The 15,797-nt window shown below is 40.9% G+C and overlaps 1 protein-coding gene across 1 annotated transcript; it reads left to right on the forward strand.

Annotated features, from left to right (window-relative positions):
- Window positions 1-13,802, forward strand: gabrg1 (gamma-aminobutyric acid type A receptor subunit gamma1). The gene is made up of 9 exons (XM_065004189.1): window positions 1-243; window positions 2,753-2,916; window positions 3,657-3,724; window positions 4,344-4,564; window positions 4,871-4,953; window positions 5,522-5,659; window positions 5,784-5,936; window positions 6,086-6,288; window positions 10,204-13,802. The coding sequence occupies exons 1-9, from the start codon at window positions 143-145 to the stop codon at window positions 10,480-10,482; spliced, it is 1,410 nt and encodes a 469-aa protein (XP_064860261.1). The 5' UTR covers window positions 1-142; the 3' UTR covers window positions 10,483-13,802.
- Window positions 13,803-15,797: the final 1,995 nt, after the last annotated feature.

Here is a 15,797-nt window from a genome sequence, read left to right on the forward strand (position 1 = left end):
CACAACACCATAAAGAAAATGTATGCATCACTCACATTCGGAAACATCTGTAACCATACCTATTCCTTCTGAATAACAAAGAGGGAGACATCGCGTTTATTTTCTAGACCTAGTTCCGATATTTTTGTGTCTTTTGTTGAAAATGAACTGTGGGATTTCCGCAATGTGTACCAAGCTTCTGCTGCAACATGTCAAAGGCAAAGCGATGAATGCGTGGCTGTTGCTAGCTCTTCTCGGAGTCTGGTAAGTTTGCACTGGACTAGTGGGGATATGAATGACCGATGAGTTTTCGGTGGTTCTGAATTAGGGCAGTAGGCGACAAGACGTCCGTTTATGGTACTAAATAAGGGTGAAAGGGGTTGAAGATCATACCGAATGTGTTGATTAGCTGCTACCCGTAGCATTGTGCCGAAGGATTCGTGCGTGGTTGTCAACACAATCCCGACACAATCTGTAAAATGTCTTACAATGTTGTTATGTTGGACGCACATAACTGCAAAACCTAGCGGAGCCTAATTTGTTTAGCGTAAAGAATGCCAAGTGTAATAGCCTACCCTTGACTATAGCCTGTAGGGAGTATATACTATTCCGTTATTTCAGCGGGCAATGTCAATTAAATCAGAGGGACAACCTTGAGCAAAACCAAGGCTACTGCAGATGATCGTTTTCATTCTAAACGAATCGCGCAATACTCGTTCAGAAATATTTTTCAAGCAGCAAACATTAGTTATTCTAAGCCTCAGCATCATAATTCCCAACTCCTGCCAACACTTCAAAAATATAATGATTAAGCTTAGCCTATAAAATGTTAGATACTGTACATTTTGCTTAATACATTTCATGTTGGTTATATTCTTGCCCATAGAGCAGATTTCACATAGGCCTATGCGGCAAAAAGGACCTTAATCTGAGTCTTCATGGCAATATCAGCTGTCACTTCAAGAGCAAGATATATGATTTATGAGTTTGAACCTTACATTTAATTTACTAATACCACAAATTTACCAATATATATCTGTGGGCCATAAACTAATGACAAAATCAAGGTAAAAAAGTTAGCTGTGAAGTTAGAATGAATGACTATTAGGCTATGTCACTACAGTTGGCTCTGTTCCTTGTATTGATAACCGCCATGAACCTTCAGACATCTTTTTGTCATAAACTTATCTGTCACCTTGTAGTAGATTGGTTCTGCCCCTGCAATATAGTTTGCATCAGAATTGCATGGCTTTGATCAGCACAGTATATTAGTCCTTCATGCTTATTGAGGGTTGGGGTTTTCCGTTGTACCCAATAGTAGTGAGCTATATTGACTCAACTCACTCACTGTTTTCCAGTACAAAGACCCTGACCACCGATTTACTGATCCCTTGTCTTCCCATGAGCATCCAGCCCCGCTTTGATCATCTCTTCTGGCAGTCAGCTAGAGGGGTAGTACCAAGTGCTGGTCTAGGATCAGTTCTGGGTGTTACAGTTCTGTTAAGTTGGCTCCAATCAATAGATCAATCAATAGGCCTGTAGCAGTTGTCACCAACCCTGGTCCTGTTCCAGGCCAGCAGCACAATTCAACTGGTGAAGGTTTCGATGAGCATTTGAATAGTTGAAGGTGTGTTAGTGCTGGGCTTGAATAAAAGTTTACACAACCAGTAACCCAGGACCACTGGGATAGATTAAGCTGATCCTAGACCTGTGCTTTGGTTGTGACACTACAGAGTCTTGGTCACCGATTCTTGATCACCACAACATTCCTGCAGCCCTCAATAATATGCTTCCATACAATTTGCTTAGTTGTAGTGTTGTGATATATTTGTGAGTTTACAATACAAATTATGTGGTATAAATCCATAAAAAATTCAAAGTCATTATTTGACAGATTTATATTATGTATTATATATTAGAATTGAATTGAGAGTTAGCTCAAGTTGCCTTTTCAAATTCTCAGCCTCTTATCATCTAAAAGGGCCCACTTGCTTCTAATGGACTATCAGTGGAGTAGGGTTATGGACATTTAATGCTTTTAGGTTGTTTAACATTGCGGGTTGTGGATACTCAGTGTTATTGGGAGTGTGAACCATTGTTGTAGAGATTACAGATTCAGTGGCACTGGACAAGTGGGTCTGGCTATATCGATTCTGTTTAAAGACAGTTGTGCACTAGCATCTGGGAGGGACTGCTGAATGGCCTGGGCGAGGTGACAAGTCCTCAGGTCTCTTAACGGTATTGGATACATGTTAATTAACACGAAACAACAGTAGCTGGGCTTGGTATTACCGGAGCACTCGCTCATTTGTGACCGCCAGATACAGTGGCACAGTTACAGGGCGGATGGAATGAGATGTACAATTCCCAGATCTACCTCTATGGCTTCTCCCTGAATCAAACCCAAGACTCTACTGTAAGCTCCAAAGTGTGGTCTTTGGCCTTCTTTATCAAATAAATCATTTTTAGAGAAGCTGTACATCTGGACAGACTGACACCTTTTCCCCTATAACATGCCTTGGTCTGAATTCCAGTAAGTGTGTGTCTTGTAAACCCTCAACCTTTAGCCCCACTCTACCCCAGATTCCTAACCAGCTCTTCTGCCAAAACACCTGGCTTAATGAATTGCTTAGTAGTCATTCCAGTGTTCCAGCTGCAGAACCAAACTCTATCTCTCTATATATATCTCCCTCCCTCCCTCCCTCCCTCCCTCCCTCCCTCCCTCCCTCCCTCCCTCCCTCTGAATCATTTTCTCTCTCTCCTCTCTTCACAGTGTGGCGTCATTTGGGCCCAGTACAAAGGAGGATGAGGACTATGAAGACGTCCCCATAAATAAGACCTGGGTTTTATCGCCCAAGGTCTATGAGAGCGATGTCACCTTGATCTTAAATAGATTGCTGCAGGGCTATGACAACAAACTCCGACCTGACATTGGAGGCAAGTCCCATTGTGCCCACACTGGTTGAATCAGAATTGCATGGCTTTGATCATTGAAAAGACATTGAACCAACATGGAATAGACGTTGAATTGACATCTGTACCCAGTGGTGTAGTTCTACAGCAGCCAGTGGGAATCTGCTTTGTTTTAAACATTTTAGTGCCCCATTAATTATGTAAGCTTGTGATAGATCATTATTAACTTATTCAGCATTGTTTAGCACTTACCAGTCATTTTCAGAGTGTATATAATTGTAGAATAAGTTGCATGCATATCTCAAAATCAGGACTCAGCCCATTGCCAGTGTATTACTCCTTCCTAAAATATCCCTCCAAGGCAATGACGTAACTGTGCTGTGTGCAGGCCAATGTGAAGTTATTTTTAAGCAGATTGATTACACACAGTGGATAGAATGCTGAGCCAAATCTTGATTGATCGCAAGGCTCTGGGTCATTGTTAGGAGTTCAGTTCATTCGATTGTCGTGTACACTGACGGAGGATACAAATGGTTTGCGGAAAAAATATTATTCTACTTCTAAGCATAGTAGCCTAAAGTTGTTTGATTCATTTGAGATTGTAGACTGTATAGCCTACTGTGTATAGCAGCATGGAAGCAGTAAGAATGTGGTTCTTTCTTGCACCTCGTACATACTTGCATTATTTGAGAGCCCCTGGTAGGCTATACTGTAGAGATAGGTTACATTCATACAGGTGAAAGGTGTTGTGTTTTTTGTTTCAGTTAGGCCCACAGTGATTGAGACAGCGGTGTATGTCAACAGCATCGGACCAGTCGATCCTATCAACATGGTGAGTCTGGTGGCCTGGGGGGGGTGGTCTAGCTGTCTAAGCCGCTGCCTCTAGAGCACATGTAAGATGTACAGCTGTCAGCATGGGTTTGAATCCAGCACACATTCAGCAGTCACTGTCCTACCTTTCACCTCTACCTCTCTTTATCCAATAAACATACAAAATACTTTTAAAAATATATACAGTACCAGTCAAAAGTTTGGACACACCTATTCATTCCAGGTTAAGAATGTGGTTCATCGTGGCTACTTTGAATAATGTCAAATATATTTTGATTTGTTTAACACTTCTCTGGTTACTACATGATTCCATGTGTGTTATTTCATAGTTTTGATGTCTTCACTATTATTCTACAATGTAGAAAATAGTAAAAATACAGAAAAACCCTTGAATGAGTAGGTGTGTCCAAACTTTTGACTGGTATTGTATATAAAAAAAGAAACATGGTAAGTCCGGTCTGGTCATGTACTACATTAATGCTCTTCGTTGAAACAGAAGGAATACAGGAGAGCAACAATCTAATACAATGCCCAGAACATAATCATGGCAGTGGCACAATACACTGGTGTAAAATATCTGTTCCATGGCAAGGTTAACCCATGTGTCCATCTTGTTTCAGGAGTACACCATAGACATCTTCTTTGCTCAGACGTGGTATGACAGTCGCCTTAAGTTCAACAGCTCCATGAAAGTCCTGATGCTCAACAGTAACATGGTGGGAAAGATCTGGATTCCTGACACCTTCTTCCGGAATTCTAGAAAGTCTGACGCCCACTGGATCACCACTCCGAACCGTCTGCTGCGACTGTGGAACAACGGGAGAGTGATGTACACGCTGAGGTAGGAGGATGACGGCTGCCATTCTTTGTTTTTCCAGGACTCTGTGTTTAGTACTCGTGGTGTGTGCAGCTCTAGTTTGTGCATCTGTACTTTTGTCTTGTAGCCCTCTTTTAGGCACCCGCTATTTGTCGAAGCATGATCTTGAAGCCATTGTTATTTTTCCCTAGCATTTGTTTAAATAAAAGAGAGGGAAACACTGTTTGTAATTGTTACGATCAAGCCTGTTTGGGGGAAGAAAAAAAACACATTACAAAATCAATGTAACACATCATTAACTTGTCTCTGTCACAATTCTGTTTTTGTCAGGTTGACTATTAATGCGGAATGCTACCTTAAGCTGCATAACTTTCCTATGGACGAGCACTCGTGTCCGCTGGAGTTTTCGAGCTGTAGGTGTTTTTAAACACTCTCCCCGTTTTGATCCGTCATTTCGACTTCAGCTTCAGTAGCCAGCCCAGAGAGGGCGTCAGAGCGGGCCAGCGTTAGGAGCTGAGCCCCAGCCCTAGCCCCACACAAGCCCATCTGCTTGAGGCTGTCCCTTCAGCCTGTATGATCTATCATCTGCTCCACCGGGGGAGAAAGGAGGTCACAAAGTACCATTCTCTGACAGACTAATGAATTATGCAGCGCTCCCAATCTGATTCATGCTCTGTCTGTGTCATTCTCCATCCGTCCTGCATTGTGCTTCAGCTTCTCATGTCTCGTTGTCATGATCTTAACCCCCACACACCCTGTCGAGCGCTACAGTGTAAACTGGAAGGGCATCCCATGGTTAGAGGAAAGATGTGTACCATCCTGAATGCTCCCCTGCTTGGCCATATAGTATGCCCCTGTGGTGTACTGAGATGCACTGTTGTGTTCTGGATTGTGGAATCAAGGCTGGACAAGGCTGGACATTGAGAGGTTCCTAATTTTACATGTGTGTGTTTGTGTGTGTTCAACCATACACCCTTCTAGATGGCTATCCTAAAAATGAGATTCTGTACCGTTGGCAAAAGCGTTCTGTGGAAGTGGCCGACCAAAGGTACTGGAGACTCTACCAGTTTGCGTTCGTCGGTTTACGAAACACATCAGATGTGGCGCATACACAGTCAGGTAAGGGGTGACATGCATCCTTTTAGAAACTGCACTCTTACCTCTGGTTTTTAAGTTTTACGAAATTATGCAAAACATTTTCACTTCTTTTACATGTGTGTATGATTCTCTTTTGAATGTCTAGGTGAATATGTCATCTTGACAATATTTTTTGACCTGAGTCGGCGAATGGGCTACTTCACTATTCAGACGTACATTCCCTGCAGCATGATTGTGGTCCTGTCATGGGTCTCTTTCTGGATCAATAAAGATGCTGTCCCTGCCAGAACCTCCTTAGGTATGATTAAACCTCAGTAGTTTCTTACACCCCTCTATAGCGGACAAACAATCTGCTAATCTTTCTAATGGCTAGTGTCAGTTAGGTGAACACACAAAGTCAGCTCAACCAGCTAAATCATTCAACTGGCTTTGTGACTTCCTGTGCAGGAATCACCACGGTGCTTACCATGACAACGCTGAGCACCATCTCCAGGAAGTCACTTCCCAAGGTATCCTATGTGACAGCCATGGACCTGTTTGTGTCTGTCTGCTTCATCTTCACGTTTGCTGCTCTGATGGAATATGGGACTCTACACTACTTCACCAGCAACAGGCAGAGCAAGAAGGATACGGACAAAAAACCACAGGTAGTGACACCACTGTTGCTTCCCAGTAGCTTCTGCTATTTCATTTGAAGATGTACATTTTTTAATGGGAATATACTATTTGTACAGTTTTAAAATCAAGACAAGTAATCAAATTACAGCAATGTAAATAGGAGATTTCAATAAGTTGCGTGAACACGCACATACCATTTCTTAGTAATGAACTACGAAATAGTGCATAACAGCATATTGTTATGACTTCTACAAATGGTGCGGTGGAGGAGTCAAACGCAGAGAGCAGGTAATGTTGTACGTGTATCTATTTATTCCAACGACAGCGGAGACATGGACATGCCAACACTAGGGCGTAAGAAACCACCCGTCCAAAATACACAGGACTAAAACTGTCCGGAAAATAATGAGGAATACACTTCTACACCAACACCAAAATAACAGAGAACAAGCCCGCACAAATACCCAGCGGGCCTAGTGCCCTTAAATAGCCTACAAACAAACACTAACTCAAAACAGGTGTACCCAATTAAATCCAATAAACAGAAACAAACGGAAAGGGAACCGATGTCAGCTAATAGGCCGGCGGCGATGACCGCCGAGTGCCGCCCGAACAGGAAGAGGCACCATCTTCGGCGAGATTCGTGACACATATAACCTTGACAATGAGTCAATCTGCATACATCAGCTACACAAATGGAGGAAGCTGCAGTAGCTTCTTTCTCTGACATGAACATTAACATAATTAACTTTAACACTGCCACTTCCAAGGTCAAATTCGTTAGTCGTTAGTAACAATGCTGCCTATAACTCAAGTCGTTAGTAAAAATGCTGCCTATAACTCAAGGCCTTATTTTGTTTTCCATTAAGGTAGATTTCCTTAATCTGATGTCTGTAATCATATTTATCCGGGTTTTAAAGACTTTGTGAGAAATTGGTTTCTGTGGGAGAGGTAAACACACACTCAGCTGAGGAGTGGGAGTGCAGAGAGGGCATAAGTCATCGCTGTAAACGGGCACGCATCCTTCCAACTGGGGCTGACAAGCAGTGACATTGAGCAGAGAAAAGGAAATCCCTGTAAGCTCAATACAAATGGCAACGTCGTCTCTTACAAATAGCAAACGGCACGAAATGCAGTGGAAAAAGGCCTATGCCAATTTCCAAAAGACCGTATGCCTTTTTATGAACTAAATATGGCTGAACAACTCTGCTCTTCCTAGCATATTCCCACAGCCACCGTGATGAATTTGAATGTCATATATTGCATTTATAATATACATATATGATCTTCAGTGCTCATTCACCATAAATGGCATCCAATATGTGGGATCATGCTCACCACACAAGTGTTGTCAGCTACAGTGCCTTCAGAAAGTATTCAGACCCCTTGACTCCCCCCCCCCCCCCACATTTTGTTACGTTACAGCCTTATTCTAAAATTGATTAAATAAAACAATTTCCTCAGCAATCTACACACAATAAAACCCCGTAATGACAAAGTGAAAACATGTTGTTAGAAAGTGTTGCAAATGGATTAAAAATAAAAAACAGAAATACCTTATTTACACAAGTATTCAGACACTTTGCTATGAGTCTCGAAGTTGAGTTCAGGTGCATCCTGTTTCCATTGATCATCCTTGAGATGTTTCTACAACTTGATTGGTGTCCACCTGTGGTAAATTCAATTGATTGGACATGATTTGGAACCACTAAGTTTTACGTTCCTCGGCGTACAGATCACGGACAAACTGAAATGGTCCACCCACACAGACAGGGTGTTGAACAAGGTGCAACAGCGCCTCTTCAACCTCAGGAGGCTGAAGAAATTTGGCTTGTCACCAAAAACACTCACAAACTTTTACAGATGCACAATCCAGAGCATCCTGTCGGGCTGTATCACCACCTGGTGCGGCAACTGCTCCGCCCACAACCGTAAGGCCCTCCAGAGGGTAGTGAGGTCTGCACAATGCATCACCGGGGGAAAACTACCTGCCCTCCAGGACACCTACAGCACCCGATGTCACAGGAAGGCCATAAAGATCATCAAGGACAACAACCACCCAAGCCACTGCCTTTTCACCCCGCTATCATTCAGAAGGCGAGGTCAGTACAGGTGCATCAAAGCTGGGACCGAGAGACTGAAAAATAGCTTCTATCTCAAGGCCATCAGACTGTTAAACAGCCACCACTAACATTGAGTGGCTGCTGCCAACATACTGACTCAACTCTCTAGCCACTTTAATAATAAAAAATTGGATGTAATAAATGTATCACTAGTCACTTTAAACAATGCCACTTTATATAATGTTTACATACCCTACATTACTCATCTCATACAGTATGTATATGCTGTACTCTATACCATCTACTGCATCTTGCCTATGCTGCACGGCCATCACCCATCCATATATTTATATGTACATATTCTTATTCATTCCTTTACACTTGTGTGTATAAGGTAGTTGTTGTGAAATTGTTTGATTACCTGTTAGTTATTACTGCACGGTCGGAACTAGAAGCACAAGCATTTCGCTACACTCACATTAACATCTGCTAACCATGTGTATGTGACCAATACAATTTGATTTGATTTGATTTGATTTGGAAAGGCACACACCTGTCTACATTAGGTCCCACAGGTGACAGTGCATGTCAGAGCAAAAAACAAGCCACGAGGTTGAATGAATTGTCCGTAGAGCTATGAAACAGGATTGTGTCAAGGCACAGATCTGAGAAGGGTATGGAAACATTTCTGCAGCATTGAAGGTCCCCAAGAACACAGTGGCCTCCATCATTCATAAATGGAAGAAGTTTGGAACCACCAAGACTCTTCCTAGAGCAGGCCGCCCAGCCAAACTGAGCAAGAAGGGCCTTGGTCAGGTAGGTGACCAAGAACCCGATGGTCACTCTGACAGAGCTCTAGAGTTCCTCTGTGGATATGGGAGAACCTTCCAGAAGGACAATCATCGCTGCAGCACTCCACCAATAATTTCTTCATGATAGAGTGGCCAGACGAAAGCCACTCTTCAGTAAAAGGCACATGACTGCCCGCTTGGAGTTTGCCAAAAGGCACCTAAAGGACTCTCAGACCATGGGAAACAAGATTCTCTGGTCTGAGGAAACCAAGATTGAACTCTTTGGTCTGAATGCCAAGCGTCACGTCTGGAGGAAACCTGGCACCACTCCTATGGGTGAAGTAGGGATGTTTTTCAGCGGCAGGGACTGGGAGACTAGTCAGGATTGAGGGAAAGATGAACAGAGCAAATTACAGAGAGATCCTTGATGAAAACCTGCTCCAGAGTGCTCAGGACCTCAGACTGGGGTGAAGGTTCACCATCCAACAGAATGCCAAGCCTAAGCACACAGCAAAGACAATGCATGAGTGATTTGGGACAAGTCTCTGAATGTCCTTGAGTGGCCCAGCCAGAGCCTGGACTTGAACCTGATTGAACATTTCTGGAGAGACCTCAAAATAGCTGTGCAGCAACGTTCCCCATCCAACCTGACAAAGCTTGAGAGGATCTGCAGAGAAGAATGGGAGAAACTCCCCAAATACAGGTGTGCCAAGCGTATAGCGTTATACCCAAGAAGATTCAGTTCTGTAATCGCTGCCAGAGGTGCTTCAACAAAGTACTGAGTAAAGGGTCTGAATACCTTTGTAAATGTGATATTTCCGTTTATTGGAAGAATAAATTAGCAAACATTTCTAAAACACTGTTTTTGCTTTGTCATAGGGTATTGTGTGTAGATTGATGAGGGGAAAAAAACTATTTAATTCATTTTAGATTAAGGCTGTAACATAACAAAATGTGGAAAAAGTCAAGGTGTCTGAATACTTTCCGAAGGCACCATACAACTTAAAGTGAATGGTAAATAAAAATCCAATCTTAAAGTGTATTCCTAGAAAGATACGAATAACTCATCCCCGATTGTAATATTTACCTACAGAAATCCAGCAGCTTGGTGAACATTAGGCCAGGGACGTCACTGCTCCAGATGAATAACATCGCCCCCTACCAAGACGAGGATGATTACGCCTACGAGTGTCTGGATGGGAAGGACTGCACCAGCTTCTTCTGCTGCTTCGACGACTGTCGCTCCGGAGCATGGCGCGAAAACCGGATGCATGTCCGCGTTTCAAAGATCGATTCCTACTCACGAATATTCTTCCCCACCGCCTTTGGCCTTTTCAACCTGGTCTACTGGATCGGGTATCTGTACTTATAAATCTAGTCTAGAAAAGAGGAGAAATAGCCTTTTACTTCAGAGAAAACAGGTCAAAATATTTGTTTACTCTCTTTACTTGCTATTCTTGGCACTGTTGAGGATAAGATGGAAAGGGGGTGGGTGTACTGCTTTGAAATTTAAAGCCAGGGTATGAATGGGTAAAATAGCTTCTTCTCACCAATATTTGAACAGCTCCCTACGTTTGTATCTGTACTATTTTTCTAGGTGATGGCTCACAGATGAAGGCAGCAGGGTCAGAACAGGGCGAGACTCTGGGTCATACCCACCAGCAATTGCATGATGTTAGGTTCCTAACCTCTATGGATTTAAGGAATTTTATAAAATGGGTTGTTTGGATGCTAGATGCTAGTTGGTTGATAGCAGGGAGTTATTCATCACAATCCCTGGGAAATGCCTGTTAACAGTTTAATTTGAATTATCAATGCGCATCCACTGTCCCACAGTCCAGCCAGGCAATTTATAAAAATGTATAAACTCCCCTGGGAAAAAGTATGTAGACATTTTTTCTCCAAGCTACTAGGCTAGCATTTGGTTTGTAACAGTTAGGGTTTGTCTAGACTCTAAACCTTGCTGCCTGCCTCTCTGACCTGTGCAACAATGTTGCAGTTTATTTTGCGATCTGCACCGTGCCATAGAGAGAATGAACGTGATGAGACTGACAGCTTCTCTGAGCTAGGCACATTCATTTATTAGGATCATTGTAATTGATATATCAAAATAAATGACAAAAGAAACAAAGGTGAAACAAACGGGAAATTCAAAAAGTTTGCTGTCATTTCAGCTGCTTTAATGTGATTGTGTGTTAACTTTACTAGTAGCTAGACTGCATGGCAACCTTTTTTAGCTTAGAACGTTTGAAATGGGCGACCAGCTCATTTGTCTAGCAACTTCAGAATCTCAGAACTAACAATTGGCTATTGCCTGGACTATGTCCTCTGGTGGAAGGATGAAATAAAACAAATGTAATAATTCAAATAAAGTTTTTAATTAAAACGTAATTTCTCTTTAAAAATATTTTTTTAAATAAAAGTAATAAGGCCCTCGAACCTGGGAATGATTTTAAACAACACCCTCCTGATGGCTGTTTCCCCGGCCCGCCGCTCCACGTTGGGCCTTAGAACAGCCCTTAGTCGAAAACTATTCACACGATCATTTGCAAGCCTTATTGCTTAATTGATACACAAAGGTTGTGTTTTACAACAGCCTGGTTTTGTAACCTGTAACTTATTCGAAATCGCAAAATCTATTTGAATATATAAATATACATCAAATAAAGTATGCCTATGCGAAAAAAATAAACAGGCCTACATTTCCCCCTTCAATAATTATATCTGACGTCATGTTTTCTGTGCCACATGTTTACTGTAAGCAAAATAAATACAACATTTCCACCAGAGATCGATTCAACACAATTTAGTTCCATACTTATTGAGGCAGTTCATCATTTGAGGTCTGAAATAATCATTAGGCATTATTTAGGCTTAGCTCCTGTATTGACACAAAGTCAGTAAAGCAAGAAATTAATAGCATGTATTTTCATATTATTATATTCTAATGACACATATTATATCTCCTTCTTGATGTGATTCGCCCAAATTGGCAGCTGTAAATAGCCTTCATCATTATCATATATAAAAGCAGCAAAAAAAGCAAGACAAGAAAATCTTTTCATTTGGCTACATTGAAACTAGAACAAAGCTTTCCATCACTCCTCTAGGTTTATAACCAGAGGCGGATTGTGCTGCAATTGTATCAAATTTGATTAGCGATGCATAGTTAATAAAGACATATTAGACTAATTTAAACCATATTTATACAACATAGACTAACTGAATAATATTCATGCAGCTCCCCAAACCCTTGACTATTTTGCTTGACAAGGGCGCAGTACTTACACTTTATAAAATGTAGCTGTGGATATAATCTTCGAAGCATATTTTAGCTGAAGCAATAGCAGACATGAATATCTTTACTAATAACAGCGAGAAGGGTTACTACATTTTTGATAAATAGAGCAAAACTCTTATAGTGCTTTATTCCACACAAAACCAAAGAAACTGTTGATAATGACTTTGTAGCATAAGTGTGTTTAATGTTACATTCAAGATCAATGCGATTCACAGTACCCCGATGTTTGGGCGATACTTAAGAGAAAAAGTCAAGAAGAATGAATTACCAAGCCTGAAATGGACCTTACAAATTTGAAAGTCCAGTGATTAACGAGGGAAAAAATGACTTTAGTTTTAATTTGAGTTAATTTACATATGCAAGGTTACCCCATAGAGTTTGCCCACATCCGGTCCAATTACAAGAAAAAACAATTGTTTGATTTACTGTAAAAATAATATATGTGAGGCAAGTTGGTTATACACTCAGTGAAGATGGGAGTAGTTCCATTACAAAGAAATTACGCTTTTTATGCTGACTCTTGTAGGATTCTCTCTCATTAATTTATCACAACTCCTTTACTGTATAAAACATGGTAAAATTGGAAATTCAGTCAATGAAAGTCAACAAGGGGAGTAAATTGTGGAGATAAACCTTCTGAACCTCGTTTATAGCCATAATAATAGCGTTGAATATCTTTCATAATGTCATACTCCTGGTTCTCCTCCATTTGACAAAATACATTTGTAGATGTGATGCTTGCTGAACATGTTAACTCTGCCTATAAAGCTTTAAATGTGATGTGTTTACTTGTTTTTACTGATGTGAAGAGAATATGATTATTACACTACAAGAATGGATTGCGTTTATATAGTGCTTTTTCACCAGCTTTTAAGGCACTTTGTATTGTAATGTCGTAACTAAGCTCATGCACCACAAGTGAGGTGACACACAGCAGCAATATTGTTCAGAGCACTGTATCAATAAGAAGTGATTGCAGTGGAAACGTGAGGAGATCAGATGATTCCCCTCCTTTTGGGTCTCGAAAAACGTAACTTACCTCCCAGCTATAAGATACTATTGTTGCATTGTCCTTAATGTATTTGAAAATTAAAAAATGTATATATATATGCTATATTTTTTTCCATCATGACAGCCTCAAAGACATTAATATGATAAGACTGTGTTAACATGCATATTGTTTGTGTTTGTTCTCTATAACACTGACGGATATGGAAACCATTATGTCATTGATGTTTTGTCATTGACATCCTCTCTCTATACCGTTCAAACATAGGCATAATTAATCCTGTCTTTCACCTTTTTACAATGCGCCATTCCTTCCAAATGATTCTGTGTTGTTATGTGAAAACGAACTCAATACACTGTGAGAGAATAAAACAGTGCCTGAAAAAAACATAAGTATCTTCCTCTTGAAGTACATTTCCTTCAATATTGGTTTTGGAAATAAAATGGATCTGAAATGCATTCTGACTAATGTGCATGTACAGCGGTGTCTGAAATTACTGACACCCTTGAGACTTTGTTTAACAAGTTCTCTCAAATTCTTGACACCCCTGTCGATTCTTAGAAATAAGTCAAAAGTATAGTATTTGGTCCCATATACTTAGTATTTGGTCCAACTACATCAAGCTTGTGACTCTACAAACTTGTTGGATGCATTTGCAGTTTGTTTTGGTTGTGTTTCAGATGATTTTGTGCCCAATATAAATGAATGGTAAATAATGCATTGTGTCATTTTGGAGTCACATTTATTGTAAATAAGAATATAATAGGTTTGACCCTCTGTAACTTTCTCACTCATCATCATTCATAATTTATTCTGGATTATCCGTAATCATGGTAGCATCCACATTAATGTAGAAGTGTTTAGAAACATATATTCTTATCTACAATAAAAATGACTTCAACTGCAAATGCATCCAACAAGTTTGTAGAATCACATGCTTGATGTAGCCATTGCGTGCTAGGAATATGAAATTCCTGTTTCAGGAATATGAAGCTCCTGTTTCAGGAATATGAAGCTCCTGTTTCAGGAATATGAAGCTCCTATTTCAGGAATATGAAGCTCCTGTTTCAGGAATATGAAATTCCTGTTTCAGGAATATGAAGCTCTTGTTTCAGGAATATGAAGCTCCTGTTTCATGAATCTGAAATTCCTGTTTCAGGAATATGAAGCTCCTGTTTCAGGAATATGAAACTCCTGTTTCAGGAATATGAAACTCCTGTTTCTTAGTCGTCGTGCCTCTACTCCTTTCTCTTCCTGCCTCTTGCTGTGCTCAGGTAGCAATTACAAGCTGGGCTGACTGCCATAGTCAGGGAGGAAATCAGCAGTGCCAGAAAAAGTCTGTTGTTTCTGATAAATTAATTAATGTTCCAGTGTCATTTCCTGACACAATGAGATGCGTAAAAATACAATACAATACCGAAACCCCAATACCATCCCTATTTTTATGTATTTATTTAAATTGAACCTTTATTTAACTAACCTTAAGTATTAAGTACAACACCAACCAAACTGGCCTTCAGATCAGCACTCATAGGCTTTTTCATCCTTCACCTGATTAAACCAACCCTATCTTACGGAAAGGGAGAAAAGGGGGAGAGTGGATGTGTGCAGCAGGACAAAGAGATGGGTGAAAATGGGATGAATATAACATGAGGCCGGCCTGTAAAATATGCATCTCCATCCTGGCAGTGATAGACTTGTTCAGCTGCTCAGCCCCTTCACTTAATTTACCAGTCCAATGTTTTTAGAACACGACTCACTCATAACATGAGAGAGGGAAAGCGGGGGAGTGAGAGTGAGAGCGCAAAAGAGAGAGAGAGAGAAAGAGAGAGAGAGAACCTTCAACCAAATGGCACAAATCCCGGCTGTCAGTTTGGGTTCAGGGTGGTTTGTTGACAGAGTGAATTATCGGCAGGGGATCAGATGGTCCTTGAGCAGCATATCGACCGATCTACTGGTCTATCAGATAGGAACTGAACCTTACCAGGGGAACATTAGTGTCAAATAATGACTGAGACAGCAGGTCTGTTTCCTTTATTTGGAAGGGGTCTTGTCTATGCCGAAAATGACATTACAGTATGTAATAAAGTACTGAGTGAATCTTGTGAATCTACAGGGCTCAACAGGTTAATGCTTTCCATGCCTTGGTAGACTTGAGAATTAGGCGTAATAGGAAGAATGACAATAATTAATTAGAGATGAATAGAGAGATGGACCGAATGAGTGTCACCAATGCTACACACCTGACTAAAACACGTAGACATTTTTACACCCTATAAATCAGCCCCACTGTCCAGATAAGTGGGAAACCAAATGCCTCTTCAAACCCAGGACCAATGGAAAACAACGACAACTCAATCACGGGTTGACAACCCTC

The sequence above is a fragment of the Oncorhynchus nerka genome, linkage group LG18 (assembly GCF_034236695.1).
Source record: "Oncorhynchus nerka isolate Pitt River linkage group LG18, Oner_Uvic_2.0, whole genome shotgun sequence".
Lineage (NCBI taxonomy): Eukaryota > Metazoa > Chordata > Actinopteri > Salmoniformes > Salmonidae > Oncorhynchus > Oncorhynchus nerka.

What these genes read in the sequence shown, in the direction of transcription:
- gabrg1 (XM_065004189.1), top strand. Translation starts at nt 143, where the DNA reads ATGAACTGTGGGATTTCCGCAATGTGTACCAAGCTTCTGCTGCAACAT. An exon ending in AGAGTGATGTACACGCTGAG is followed by an intron (nt 4,565 to 4,870) that starts GTAGGAGGATGA and finishes TGTTTTTGTCAG; the next exon opens with GTTGACTATTAATGCGGAAT. An exon ending in CCCTGCCAGAACCTCCTTAG is followed by an intron (nt 5,937 to 6,085) that starts GTATGATTAAAC and finishes CTTCCTGTGCAG; the next exon opens with GAATCACCACGGTGCTTACC.